This window comes from Oreochromis niloticus, linkage group LG8 (genome assembly GCF_001858045.2).
Source record: "Oreochromis niloticus isolate F11D_XX linkage group LG8, O_niloticus_UMD_NMBU, whole genome shotgun sequence".
Classification (NCBI taxonomy): Eukaryota; Metazoa; Chordata; class Actinopteri; order Cichliformes; family Cichlidae; genus Oreochromis; species Oreochromis niloticus.
In genome coordinates, this window is record NC_031973.2 from 26,346,838 (window position 1) to 26,361,789 (window position 14,952).

General features: G+C 39.0%; 1 protein-coding gene across 2 annotated transcripts in view; it reads left to right on the forward strand.

Annotated features, from left to right (window-relative positions):
• Positions 1-14,952, forward strand: part of dnah9 (dynein, axonemal, heavy chain 9) — a 159,191-nt gene that overhangs the window by 13,731 nt on the left and 130,508 nt on the right. For both annotated transcript variants that reach the window (XM_025909795.1, XM_019362100.2), the window contains exons 12-21: positions 443-569; positions 869-1,015; positions 3,203-3,311; positions 9,412-9,653; positions 9,835-9,970; positions 12,759-12,955; positions 13,031-13,293; positions 13,468-13,629; positions 14,217-14,439; positions 14,660-14,826. In XM_025909795.1, the coding sequence (XP_025765580.1) occupies positions 443-569; positions 869-1,015; positions 3,203-3,311; positions 9,412-9,653; positions 9,835-9,970; positions 12,759-12,955; positions 13,031-13,293; positions 13,468-13,629; positions 14,217-14,439; positions 14,660-14,826 (1,773 nt within the window). The remainder of the gene's footprint in view (positions 1-442; positions 570-868; positions 1,016-3,202; positions 3,312-9,411; positions 9,654-9,834; positions 9,971-12,758; positions 12,956-13,030; positions 13,294-13,467; positions 13,630-14,216; positions 14,440-14,659; positions 14,827-14,952) is intronic.

Here is a 14,952-nt window from a genome sequence, read left to right on the forward strand (position 1 = left end):
TAATCGTAGCTATTTACAGATTGATATAGCTGTACAGAGCCCTGACATATTGTCTGTTCCCTGCCTCTCGCAGATGAATCAGCGTTTATCCTCATATTACCTCCCCGCACGCCTGCATCTAACCCTCCTCACTCCTCTCCCTTTATCCTTATTGTGTGCTTGATGCAGATGAGCGATTCACACCTCTCATTCTGTTTACAACCATGGAGAAATGGGAGAATGGCTCAATCATATGCCTTTTAGCCTCTTGTTTTGCTGTTTATGTTCATTTCCATGATATGAGACATTTTTGTGCCGGTGGCCTTAAATTAAAAACCTGGCCCTGGTAATGGGAATTTGAAACAAAGTTATACTCTGATGGTAAAAGTGCAAATTGTTTTTCTGTTGTAATAACTTTTGCTCGATTGTCATCGCTCGTCTGCTTTTTTGTTTGCTGTTTCAGATACTCCACCAGCTTGTTTGACACATGGACAGAGACTGTTGGTGAGAGTTCTCAGTTCAACCTCAGCCTGCCGTTAATCAAACGGGACCCAGACACTCAGCTGATCACAGTCAACTTTAACCCACAGGTCTACATTAGCCTCCACACAGTTAGAAACGCTGATATGCTTGTGCCTTTTGTAATGAGATATATTAGAGTGGTGATATATCAAGCTAATTTGTTTTCATCTTCCTCATTAGTCTGGTCAGTATTTCAGTTTTTAATTGAAATGATATAATGGGTTATAATTATGGGCCAAAGTGATTTTATCTTTTCTAACATCATGAATTTTAAAAAAAATTATCATCAGCTTGTACTGATCAGACCGATTTTAATGTCTTGATGTATGTTTCAGTGCTTCTAATGTACTTTTTAATCTCTTCCTAGCTGGCGGCTGTGCTCAGAGAGGTGAAGTACTTAGTGGCAAGACAGACTGAAGCCATCCCTGAAACTGCAGTGCAGATCTACACCATCAGGGGGCAGCTGTGGCAGTATGTGGCTAACCTTGAACTCACTGTGGACCGATATAATAAGGTTGGATCAGATTAGGTTGCAAGTTTTCAAACTGTGATGTGGAAATTTATCATCAAGAAACTGCAAAAAAAAGAGTACAATTCTGATGAGCTTTAAAGTGACCACCGTTATTCTTCAACACAGCCTGAACTCTTCTAAGCAAGCCTTCGTGTGATTTCTTTAGGAACAGTTCTGTTTTTTGAAGAAAGCTGTGCTTTACAGATGGCTGTAGACACTCTCTGTTATACCTCGCTCCTGACCTCTGATACTAACCAAAAACCTCAAATTTGGATTCATCGTTGCTATTAACCTTTTAAGCACTCACACACCCAAAGATGGGCGCAAAAGGGAGGAGATCGTGGAGATCAGAAAAATGCTGGGGGCTTAATAGGTTATGTCCAGTTTTTGTGTAATTTGGCTTAGCTCAGCTATTTCTCCTCCTTATACTTCAGTCAATTTTGACAAGTGCTCCAAGACCGCTGTCTGAAATGCAGTCCCCAAACATGACTCCTGTCATGTGCGGTAGAACATTTTTCAGGCCTGAGGAGCCCATGTCCAAAGAAAGCTTTTTAGCACCTTCAGGAGTCCTAGAGAACTAGACTATTTTAAAAAAAGAAGCTCCTTGAAAGAAAAATAGAAAAAACAGTATAGCTTCTCGCTCTGTGACAGGAAGTAAGCAAGTAAGGTGGGAGGCAAGAGGAGATGACAGCTTGGTGAACCAGTGCGCATCTGCTTTAATTTAAACAGTTAACAGCTGTATATTTCCTTGTCTCCTGACACTGCAGATTAGTCTGATAAGGTCTGTGACTGCTATGCATAGAGCAAAATGCCACACATTTGCAGCACTGAAGTGCCTCCCATAATTTTAATTTTCTCCAGCATAAATATTCAGTATATTAGTTGCCAGCAACAGCCCTAGTCTAAACCCTGGCACCAAGTCAGGGTTTGTTTGTTCGTGAATCACTGCTAGCAGGTACTCGACTCTGTTTACCACATGAGCTTTGCTTTTGTAGAAATGCTCCAGCAAAATTTTCCAGTCAGATTTGACCTTCATCAAAGTCACTCAGTGGAAACTGCATGATAGAGGGTGACACTGAAGAAGGCGCTAAGGAAACATCTAAAGGAACATGATTTTCAAGCACAATGTCAAAGAATAGAATTTACAATAACTTGTTAATAACTACAATAGAAATTATGAATGCATATATATTATATAATAGAATAGAAATATAAGGCTGACATGATGTCCTCAAGGCTGGATATGTTGAGAAGCTACCCTCTCAAGTTATTTAACATGTGGGCCTGTGTCCCCACAGTAAAATAATCTATGAGCTCGGGACAGTGTGCCTGGGTGGAGCACTATCAGATAATGAAGAAGAATAACTCTGTGACATGCACATTGCAATTAGACATGTCCTTACCTTTTGGAGACTAGCACTATCAAAAATATACAGAATTATTTAGCATTGTACAGTGATGTGCAAAAGTCGTGAGCCAAAGTTATGAGGTTTAGCTGAATCTATGATAAATGCCAAAGATAAACTCTGGCAGGGAAAAGTTGTATTTTTGCACCAACAAGGTGATTCCCAAAGAGCTATTAGCAAAAAACTTGGCACATCTCGACACGGTGTGCAGTGTGTCTTTTAAAAACATGGCCAAGTGGAGGACAAAAGAAGTGGCAAATGAACAGAATCTGAAAGTCATGTCCTTAAGACACAGGAAAAAATCCCACAAAACACTGACACAGGCCTTTGCTGGATTATTTCTGAAGTGTATTTATTAGCTGAATTACTTACATAGTCTGCATTTATCAAAGACACCTTCACAGTTTTAATAAGAACTAAGCATTAAGGCAAAATGGCAGTTTCAATAGTGCTCCATGAAACAGTATACAGTTTCGTTGTGTAATTAATTCAGCCACACTAAGTTGAACTACACGTATCACAGCCACCTCAACGAGATGATTACATTTTTAAAAATGTAGAAATCCAGTGCTTCAGGTAGCCAAAAGTTCAAGTCCAATTAAGTCATGACAGCATGGAACAATGCAGAAATAGTGACTATAATGAGGACGACATGCCGTGTTGACGCTCTGGGCTTGTGCTTGGCCTTTTTGTAGAAATGATATTTAAATGATTTTCCTGTACTCACTTAGTGGGAGCAGAAAATCAGGTCTCTCTCGTTTTTTCCTCTGCTGTTTGGCTGTAGGTGGTGCACTCTATGCTTGATGTGGAACGTCCTCTGATTCAGGGCCAGCTCGGCGACATCGACGCTCAACTCAGAAAGGCAGAGGACAGTCTGAACTGGAACAGCCAAGGTCTGCACATTTACTGATTAGTAGCCAATACAGCTCCGGACAAATGACACATTTAAATATGTCAATTTCTGCTGTCAGTCTACTGACAATAGCACTCCACTGACACCACAGTACAATGGAGATGGCATCACTTTTCTGAAGAAATTATGCAAAACCAGTACTTTTATTTCTTTAAGTGTTCTGTGAGTATTGTTGATTGACAGTTTAGTGTTGATAACATCCCTGCAACACTAAATGGACTTTGCGTGTATCTCTTACCGACAATTTGCAGCAATAATAAGGCTTCCTTCTTTCATTGTTACAGCATGTTGGATCATTTTGACATTCCATTACTTATGTACTTTAATTCAACCCAGAACACAAATGTGTAGAAATATTGTAAAGTGGCAATGTTTTTATTCATGTTTTGAAAAAAAGCAGCAGATTTCTTTGTATTTAAGCCGGAGCTGACCAATCACAGCTCTTTGCATCTTTGCAAACACAGATTTTTAAGTAGATGTCTGCTACTGAGCTTTGTTCAAACAAAAACAAAAGAAAAACAGTGCAGTACTCAGTGTTATATATAGTATCTCAGGCTGGTTGCTGCTGAAATTCGTTGAATATTAAGCACAAAGCTAGTCAAATATTTCCATCTGACTTGTTCAAAAACAAAACAAAAAAACAGCATGTACATTTCTGATGGAGAAACTATGTTTTCAAGTACATTTAATATAATTCAGGTATTAAAAAGGGGGTTTTAATCCTCATCTTAACAACCACTCTATATTTAACATGGAGTGGAAACAGTGGCAGTAAATGAGGAATGAGATTCCTGAGGGGAACCAAAAACTACACAGCATGTTATAGAGTTAACCGAAGCGCAGGGGGTCTGGCCTAGCTCTGTCCAAAGTCACTTGATTCACTTCATATACATTTGTAGTTATGCTGGTGTTACCCTTGGCAAGCAGTGCTTTCCTTGATTTTGTTGACAGTGTGGTTGCCAGGTTGGTTACTATGCCTGCACACAGATGTTAATAATTTACACTGTGTTCACATCTTGATTGCTAAGCAGTGATATTAATTCTTGCCCTGTGATATTTTCTTTATTCTGTTTATAAAGTCCTGTAAATAATTTATTACAACCGCCAAAGCGGTTATGTTTTTAGGTAGTTTTTGTTTTGGGTACATGTGTATCATTATCCTGTCTGAATTCATTTTAAATTAAAAATTTTAAATTAATTATAACATGTTTTAGAAATGTCGAGTGGGATCATGTTAATGATCTATTAAAATTTGGCCTATATTTGGCTTTGCAAATTTACCAAATGCCTCATAATTTAGCATACTTAAAAGAAGTGTTGCCTTCACCCTCTACATCTTCCAGAGTGCCACTGTCAGTCCTTGGTTTTTCTCGAGGTTCTCATGTTCCTTCTTCCTGATATATCAACATCTATCACTGCGGCCATCGTCCACTGTTTGTCCACCACTACTATATCCGATTGGTTAGTGGTTTGTCCATCGGTATCTGGAAGTCCCACAGAATTTTAGCTCATTCTCAACCATCCTGGGCGGGTATATTCCATTTTGACCTCGGGACTTCCAGGCCATACTCAACAGAGATGTTCCTGTATATTATGCTGGCCACTTGGTTATGGCGTTCCATGTATGCCCTGCCTGCTAACATCTTGCACCCTACTGTTATGTACTGGATTGTCTGAGGCTGAGCTAAGAAAGGGAAAGTAAAACTAAATACAAAACACAAGAGACAGCACACTATCAAAATAACTACCAAAGACTACCAAATAAAACAAGAAAACCTAAATTACCTAACACAGACATGGAGACACAGGGAACACAGGGGAGGCAGGGTATTTTGTCTTGTAAAGAGCTGTATGTTTAATATGTCTTGCTAATCATTAGTGCCTCTGTGGATAGCCAGGCATCTTTATGTATCTGTGCTCTTGATTTGCCCACAGCTCAGACCGACGACGATGAAATTGCTTTACTTTTGCAGCAAAAGAGTTTCGCTTGAATCACTCTGAATTACCTCTATGCTTTCTACCTGCTAATTTTATAAAGTCACACACACGCACACACACACACACACTCACACACACACACACAAACATTTATGAAATTGAATTTTCCAATTAAATATATTAAAATAGCAGACAGATTTTATCAGAGATTAATGGTTTTTTTAACCCCTTGAACCAAAGCTGAAAGCCCTGACTATAAGTCACAGGACTTCCAACCGAATATATTAAACAGAAAAAATAACAAAAGTATTTTGTGTCCTAAAAATATGACCCTGACCAATGTTTGCTCTATTAGAGTAGATGCATGATTACAAACAGCAATGCAGAGTGATCAGGCAGTTATCATTTCTATGAATATTCACAGATGATGGGATAAACATGCTTTCCTCTTTCCTCCCCTCATGGCCCCCTGTGCCATTTCCAGAGCAGAGCAGTGTGCTCTGACACGTAACGTGAACAGAGAGGCTTTGCTTTTTGAAAAGCGCATGAAATAAGAATAGGAGAGGTTTTTAATCATTGATTAGCTCTGACTGACTCAGAGCAGGCAGGCACGTTGCTAGTTTCTTCAACTTCAGGATTCCCTGAGGAACGTAGCACAAATGAGAGGACTGTTGACGGTACGAGCCAATGCACTTGAAGGTGTTTGGGGACAAAGCCACAGTTCCTCTGCAGACCATACACTACATTCACCTATGTGTGTGTGTGTGTGCATAGGTCCTGAAACTCATGCTTACATCATGAGACTTACATTTTTCATCTGTCTGGTTGACCCAGGCAGGATTATTCAATGACAAATGTATCTGTGTGAATACATTTTGAAAAGTGGTCAAGTGAATATCCCAAGTCTGATTTATTCTCTGTTTGGACCATAGAAGTCTAAAAGAAGGAAATAGCCAATCACGTTTAGTGCTAAATAACAGAATTATTATTATTATCACCAAAACATAAGCCTCTTGAATGGTTTGTACTACACACACATCTGTAATATTAGTCTGATAATCTGAGATAAATGCTCAAAAAGACACCATCAGTACACACACAGAGCAAAGAGTCCACTTTAAATAAATGGTAAATGGACTGTTCTTATATTGTGCTTTTCTACTCTACTGGAGCATTGCATGTATGTGTCCTGTTGGCATTTAATTGTATTTTACAGAAACCAAACCCTGCCTTATTAAAATGACTGAGTACAACTTCTTAAAAATCCATATCCTCTAGGGATATTTTCTTTAAAAGTTCATAAGTGATTGTTTCTCCCTGACTGATAATTTCAGTAAATAACAGGTTAAAAGCCATTAAGTTCTCAGGAAATATAGCAGTATTTTTGACAACCAGGCTACTATAAATGTGACTCCCTGTTCGTTCTTATGAAACTTTTATGAGCTTCTTTTGGCTTCTGCATTTTGAGGGCACAGAGCGTGCACATGAGATTTCCTCTGGCTAAGCGAATGGCTTCCTTTTAGCTCCCTGAATACATGTATATGAACTGAATAAGATAAATTAATCATACAGATTTGTCAGACTTGCTTAATTATACCAGACCTAACAGGTCAAACTCTGATAAGAAAGACAATCATTAAATGCTTTGGTGACACGAAGTGAATTCATTATTTTACAGCAGCACCTTTTCCAATCATATTCTTTGGGATGTACAGTTAAAGAATGTGATGATATATAACCATACACTGTATGTCCTGAAAAGCAGGAAGGGCTACTTTTGTTAAAAGGTAAGCCTTTTTCTGCATTTATTTACATGTCAGATGCTCTTTTGTGCCACGTAGAGGTTGTGGAGTTTTTAAAAATCTCATTAAAATGTTCTTGCAACCACAGAACCACAAAGAGAAAACTATGAAATGCTGAAATTAGTTAGTTACCCTTATTAGTTTTTATTTTAAATGCAGAAGTCAGCTTAAAAATGAGCTTCTAGTTTCATTCAGGTAATACCTAATTCACAAGGGCAACTACAAAAATCAATTAAAAAAGAAAATGAGTATACATACAGTACTTACCAAAGGCTTTAGGATCTGAAATTAAAGGAAGGATACTTTCAAACCTCATGCAGTGAGATTTTTTTTTCAATTAAGTTAACCCACTGCGAAGAGAAAAATATTTAAATTTAACTGTAATTGTTGTGAGCACAAATTGCCTTTACAGTAGCAGCAGTTCTTTAGTTTTTAAGGTACTCGGCAGGTGGGATGGTATAAGTATTCTAGAGAACTCACTGTCTTGTCTCTCTTCATGTAGCTGTTTAGATCAGGGCACTGTGGGAGCCATGCCATCTGTTGCACGACTCCTTATTCTTGTGTCTCGAAGTTAGTTATTTATGACTCCGACTGCATGCTAGGGCTTGTTGTATCAAGCCGCAGAATACATTTGGGGCTGATTGTTGGGTGAAAAAGGTATCGAAGAACTGTATACAATCACAAAATCACAAAATGAAATCACAATGGTGTGGTGCAGTCAGTCATGAGCTGAGAACGGACAGCTGCAGTATTTGTTAGATTAGACTTTAGTGAAAGCAGGTAATACATGGACCCATAACTGCCTGTGGTGGCCCACAATTCCTTCTGTATCCTCATACATTTTCTTTGGCTCAGAGTAGTAGTAGGAGTAATTGTACTAAGCCTGATCACTGCATACAATAAATACAATGAGGCAGTTATGAGAGAAGTTTGATTAAACAAGATGTATTTTGCACTTTAATAAGGTAATTCCAAGTTTAAAAAATAGTTAATATTAGAAAATAGTTTCATTATGACATTAGAAAGAAGACTTTCTCTTTTGGAGCTAGCTAAAATCTCTTTGGGGGCCATCAGTAAGTTTTTCTTTATATGAAACACTCTGTATTGTTTTAGCTGGACAAAGTCATGTTTTTAAGAAAACCTTTTGTATCTGTGCTCAACCAAAGGATGAACCACATTTATATGAAAGGATCATAAGAACCATACAATTTTTGAACTTCAGTTTTCATTTTCAGTATATTTACAGACTTTTACAGACACTGAATGTGTATTTTGTTAAATACTGGCAAAATATGATAGTGTGGTTTGGAGCTTAGATTCTGTCAAACCTTTTTAGCAAACCCACAGCTGGCAGCTCCCTGTCAATCAGCAGGGAAAATCATATGCTGATTATACCTGTGCCTTAGTGCAGATATTTTAATACAGCCTCAGCTTTAGGTTTGATTTATCTATCCATCCATCCACCTATCCATCAATTTTCTGCTGTATATCTAGATGTGGGTTTTGGGGGAAGCAATGTAAGTAGAGAAGCCCACTGTCTATTATTGTTAAAGATGCAGCCGTAACTGCTACCTTAATGATAATGTAAATGTGGTTAATGCAGCTGTCAGGTAATTGCTGATAGGTTTTAGTGAAATCTCAAAATTCTCATGTGCTTGGAGGGGCTGTGTACCTGTCTGTTACTGTTGCAAATGAATCTCTAATCCACTGGTAATTTTGTTGGTATTAATTCTTATGTGAGTATCTCATGTAGTAGCTCATGGTTAAAAATATCTTGAAAATAGAAAAAATCCCAGCTGCTTAATTTCTTTTTTGCATATCCCTGTGTTGTGTCTCTACATCCTGGAATCAGCTAATTTATATGTTACTCTTAAACTCTGTAATGTAGAATATTATCACATAAAATCTAAAGAAACAACAAAATCGGTGCTAAATATTTACTTATTTTATTCACAACATCAAACAATGATATTGAAACACAAGCTCGATGCAGAAATTTGCACATTATTATGGAATATACCAGAAGTGATTTGAAGCTTTTGGTTGCCAACTGTATGTATTGTTTGTAATGTTACATAGACAACCAGGGGGTTGTTTAGTTAAATATTTCTCTTGTTCAACAGGGAAAAAAAAGCCTTGTCCTCAAATATTAGTGGAATAAGGACGCTCTAAAAACAGGATTAAAAAGTCTTAAATTCAACTTGTTTATTCCTGTATACACCAGGAAGCACTGATTATTATTTTTTCTTTCATATTTGAGTGTTTTAGTCAGTCTGACTCATATTATTAAAATCAGTTAATTAATTTTTTTTACTTATTTGACCTTTTAACCTCTTTCAGGTGTTTGGGAGTATATCCAGGAGGTGCGAGACCTGGTGTGTGACCTGGAGAGTCGGCTCCAGAGGGCCAAAGACAACATAGAGGAGATTCTGAGCTGCATGAGGTCCTGGTCCACCCCCATATTTGACAGGAAGGAGGGAAAAAAAGACGCTCTGCTCAGTTTGGAGGACAGGAGTGAGAGGCTCGACAGATTTTACAGTCTGATTCGGTCCTCCGGGGAAAAGATCCACTTCCTAGTTAAGGTGCTTTGCTCATTGTTATATGAAATGTCAGATGGGCTTTAAGTTTCACTCACATTTCATCATTTTAAGCAGTTATTATGGAGTCAGCAATTTAGGATTTGAATTTCATTTTTGCAGGACTTTTCAAATGTGGTAAAGATGGTGATTCATTATGAGTGTCACACTCTGTTATGTCTCTTAGTGCAATCGGGCGCTGTTCAAAGCTGAGCCGTCCTCTGAGGAGTGGAAGGCCTATGTGGAGTACATTGATGACACGATCATAGATGGCTTCTTCAACAGCATCGAGTGCTCTCTCAGGTTTTTCCTCGATAACACTGGTATGATTTTCATGAACAAATAATACTCTAAATAAGGAAGAAAACATAAAAGAAGTACTTATTTACTATTTGTTGTGTCTCAGTCGTGTTGATGGTGTTACTACTTGCTGTCTCAAAGCCAGAATGTTGCTGGCAATCTTGAAATTAATATGAAAAAAATGCAGCGCTTCTCAGTACTCTGATCCAACAGCACCCTTCAGCCAGCACTGAATTGGACAGCTTCTTAGCAACACGTCCTCGGGGGTTTTGATGTCAATTGGGTGTCCGCCTCTATTGGCTGTGGATATAAAATAATTCTGGACTTGTTAGCTGGCATGAGTTTTGTCAGCCAGTTTAGATGGACTGGGATGTGGTTCAATATGAGATGGACTGCTGCCAGAATGCTAGTGTGACCAAACGTTCTACTCCTTGTTCCGCTTCTTCATCTTTTCCTTTCCCTCTCCTTGTTTGGCTTCAAAAACTGTTTTATGATTTGGAAAATTCTTAAATAAATGATGTGACCCAGGGGTAGCTACAAAAACAGCAGGTCCAGCATCTAAAAGCTCTGGAATTAAGCTGTTCCTTTCCTTAATGCAGTATCTTGTTTAATGTAAGAACCACAAGTGTCCATTAAAATAAAAGGACAAGCAGAGTGAGAGTTTTAAAGCAGCACTATTCCAAATTTTTACATCAAGAGCGGATCAAATGAAAAGCTTATAGTGACAAATTTACATAGAAATATCAGTGATGGGGGACCAGTTGATCAGGCTCAGTACTTTCAACTTGATTAGGTCCTTTTAAAATTAAGCACTGAATTAGAACACCAATACTTTGCTTATAACAGAACCCAGTGTCAGATCTCTTTCACTTAAATATGAATATCAACATATCTCAGGAGGGAATGGTAGTTGTTGATTCTGATTTTCTGTTTTCATTATATTGTAATTAATTACAAATGAACTGAACTTTAGAAAAAAGCTAAACCACAAAACTAAAATGATATTATAATATATGTTAAATGCCCTTGGTCTAAGTCTGACGGTTTGTTTAGCAGACGAGAAGGCGGTGCATGTGTTTATTGAGTATGTCCATGTAACCGCCAAATGTTGCTTAACAACAACATTTGAATATGTTATTGTACTGTTCTGAATTTCTGAGACTTATAATCTGAAAAATACCACACAGCACTAAATACATCTAAACATTTTATTCTGGATCCAGTCTTGAAACCGGAATCAGTTCTGAGTAGTTACTACTGAAAGAATGAGGTCACAAGCATCAGAAATGAGCTTCCTCGAAGCCGGTGGCCCTTAGCGATAGCATGAAGGACTCTGAATAGAGCTGCGTAATAGAGTCTGTGCTTAGACTGCTACCCTTGTGACCTGGACATGGATAAGTAGCAAAAAAGGCATGTTTCAAAATATCAAAGCTCTTTGAATGTCGAAACATTTTGAATGATTATATAGGTTTACTGCTTAGAACCAGTAGACTTAGTTTTACACAAAGCACACGGTACAGATGTGAAAGAGCGTATAGAGGTTGTGGCAAATGTTATGTGGTGGCGCGCAACATCATCTGTGAAGAGTTCAGGGTGGACTTGTCTGTACTGTTGTTTCTGGTGAGCACAAGTCACATGTTAGGACTTTGAGCCCTTACGCCAACATCATGGACTGGTCCGAAACGTGCAAATGAGGAGCCCGTTATAGGTTTGTAAGGCTCTGCCAGTGCACCTCCTGTTCATCCTTGCACGAAGAAGCACATGCTGGCCCTGCTGCTAGGTTGATGCCCATGTTCTGAGATCTTCTCCACACTGTTGAGACTGCACTGGGAGACACAGGAAGCCTTCTTGCATCAGCATTTATGGATGTGTTATACTGTGATGATCAAGTGTTCGGTTGATTTTTTCTAAAGTGTATTTAGGAAAACTTTCTGTGGTTCTAATGCCGCACCATTCCATTTTCTTTACTGGTAGATAAATAACATTAACAGATTAACGCATTAATACATTAACCAGCTTCTGGTTTCCTCACTCAGCAAATTACAATTTGATTAGTGTCATTGCCAGAAGAAATTATTCCAATTACTATACAGTAAACTTATTTTAAACCTAAACTTGAATAAAAAGCAATAAGGACCAAGCCAGTTAGGTTAAATATCATTTAGGTTTCTGTTTTTATTTATTTGAGCAAAGGACAGGAGTAAGTCTTATGTTGTAGGTAATGGTCACAGTGCAGTCTCTTTTATAATTCAATAATAAACTGAAACACAAACATACAAAGCGCAAAACACAAACAATAAATCAAAAGCAATTCAAATAAAAAGTAAAAACATCATTAAAAAACATTAAAAAACATCCAACTGGATCATAAAATTAGAGGACATAAAAATGTAAAAGTATTCATATAAAGGATAATGTTAATGTTATATAATTTGATTGAAAGATTTAGCCAACTCTGATTTTCAAAGGTTGAATATTTATTAACTTTGAGCTCAAACGACAAGAAAAAAAATAGTCTGGAAAATCCACAAGAACCAGTCTGCGAGGAGGCTCAGCCACATACAGAGTCATGAAGTGTGTGATATGTTTTGGAACAATGCCAAACAGGGGAAGTGTGAAATGTATCTGTAAAAACCTTACAAGGAGCCAATAAATGGATCAACATGGAGCTTTTATAATAACATCTCAAGTGGCAGTGTTCTGCACCAGGTAGAGCTGTAAAACGGTGCTCACAAGACTAAAGAGCCTTATAGTAGCATCTTAACACTTATTCAAATCATAATATGTGTGTTGCATTTCCTTTCACTTCAGACCAAAGAGCTGTCATTGCCCCCCTGTTTGAGGCTCAGCTGGATCTGAGGGTTCCTGACATGGTGTTCACTCCCTCTCTGGACGTTGGGACTAGAGAAAGTTTGTTTGAGCTGGTGGAAGGCCTCATCAATGATGTGTTTGGAATCTCTTCACTGGTGCCACGCCTCGCCCAGCATAGCTCCTTTCCAAACTACCAGGTACAACTGGTTTCATGCAACTCCAACACATGTAACGGGTCACATTAAGATTTAATGTGGACATTTTTCACTCAGGCTGACATGGAGGACATGGCTGACCTGGCAGACATGCGTAATCTCATCATGGAGCGGATCCAGGCGAACATGGCAACATGCTGCGAGTTTCGCAACTCTCTGGAGCGTTACAGCTACCTGTATGTGGACGACAGGAAGGAGTTCATGCGTCAGTTTCTTTTGTACGGCCAGATTCTCGCCAACCAGGAGATGGAGATTTATCCTGACAATAGTGTCTCAGAAAGTCCACCAAGTCTGGACAACTTTAGAGAGCAGGTTGACAGGTAGGCATTAGTCAAGAGGAATGTGAGTGTATGTTAAATTTTGATCTGAGGACATTTTAAGTCATATCTTAAAGCAATTCATCTAAAATTTGGATTAAGGTTTTGTTTTCAGTTGAGCATAGAAGTAATAGCTTGTTTTTGCTAAATTGCCATCTGTTTGTCTTTGTCCTGTAGTTATGAGAAGATATATGAAGAGGTGCAGGCTCTGGAGCCGGTGCATGTGTTCCACAGGTGGATGAGGGTGGATGGTCGTAGCATGAAGAGTGCCTTGCTCAACATCATCAAAAAGTGGAGCTTCATGTTCAAACAGCACCTCGTTGACCTTGTTACCAACAGGTATGGCACGCAGACAAAGAAAAAAGTTACAGTTTTTCCTTCCATCCATTCTTTTCCACTTATCCTTATCAGGGTCGCTGGAGCCTATCCCAGCTACCGTAGGGTGAGAGGCAGGGTACACCCTCCACAGGTCACCAGTGTGTCGCATGACTAACACAGAGAGACAGATAGCCATTTGCCCTATCATTCACACCTATGGGGAATATAGAATCACCAATTAACCTAACTAACTGCATGTCTTTGGACTGTGGGTGGAAGCTGGAGTACCCGGAGGGAACCCACACAAACACAAGGAGAACATGCAAACTCCTCAAAACTAGGCCCCGGGCAGATGGTGAAGTTGAACTCAGGACCTTCTTGCTCTGAGGCAACAGCGCAAACAACGGCGCCACCATGCTGTCTAAATTAGCATTTTCAATAAATATGATAAAATACAACAGTGTCCAATCCAAGTAGACAGACTAATATTACAGAACTTGTTTTACTAGCTTATGGCTCAAGTTAAGATAGATTTTAGTGTAAACTAAAATAGAAATGTTGATGTTTGAAACTGGTGGCTCATTAAAATCCTGTTCCCCTGTCTCCAGTCTGTTAGATTTGGAGAAGTTTATCACAGTGGTTCAGGCTGGGTTGAACCAGCAGGTGGAGGAGGGTGATTACGATGGCCTGGTGGAGGTCATGGGTAACCTGCTGGCTGTTAAGGAAAGACAGAATACTACAGACACCATGTTTGAGCCTCTGCAGCAAACCATCGCTCTTCTGAAGGAGTATGAGCAGGAGCTGCCCGATGTGGTTTACAAACAGTTAGAGGTAAGGAGTGATGTTCAGTCATCTCCTATTATTTTCAAGCCCAGATTGTTTAGTCTGTTTCTTCCAACTGAGACAGAGCAATTTTTCTTCCTTTTTCTTTGCTTTTTTAAATCTCTGTTTCATGCACTTCCTCCTGGCAATCCATCATCTGTCAATCCTGCCCTCCTCGCTTTTCTCCCCCTCTCTGTATCTATCTCTGCATCTGTCTGTCTGTCTGCAGGAGCTGCCAGAAAAGTGGGACAATGTGAAAAAGCAGGCAGTGTTGGTCAAGCAGCAGGTGGCACCTCTGCAGGCTGTCGAGGTGGCCAGTCTTCGTCGAAAGTGTGCTGCTTTTGATGTTGAGCAACACACATTCAGGGAGCACTTCCGCAAAAGCAAGCTCTTCAGGTAGAAAATCTCTGCTGTGTATAACATGGTAATCAGAAATAACGTGACTAATCACACATGAAGAAATGTCAAAGTGTCAAATGTCAAAGCATGCTTAAAACTTACTTGAAAGAGAGAGATTGAGTT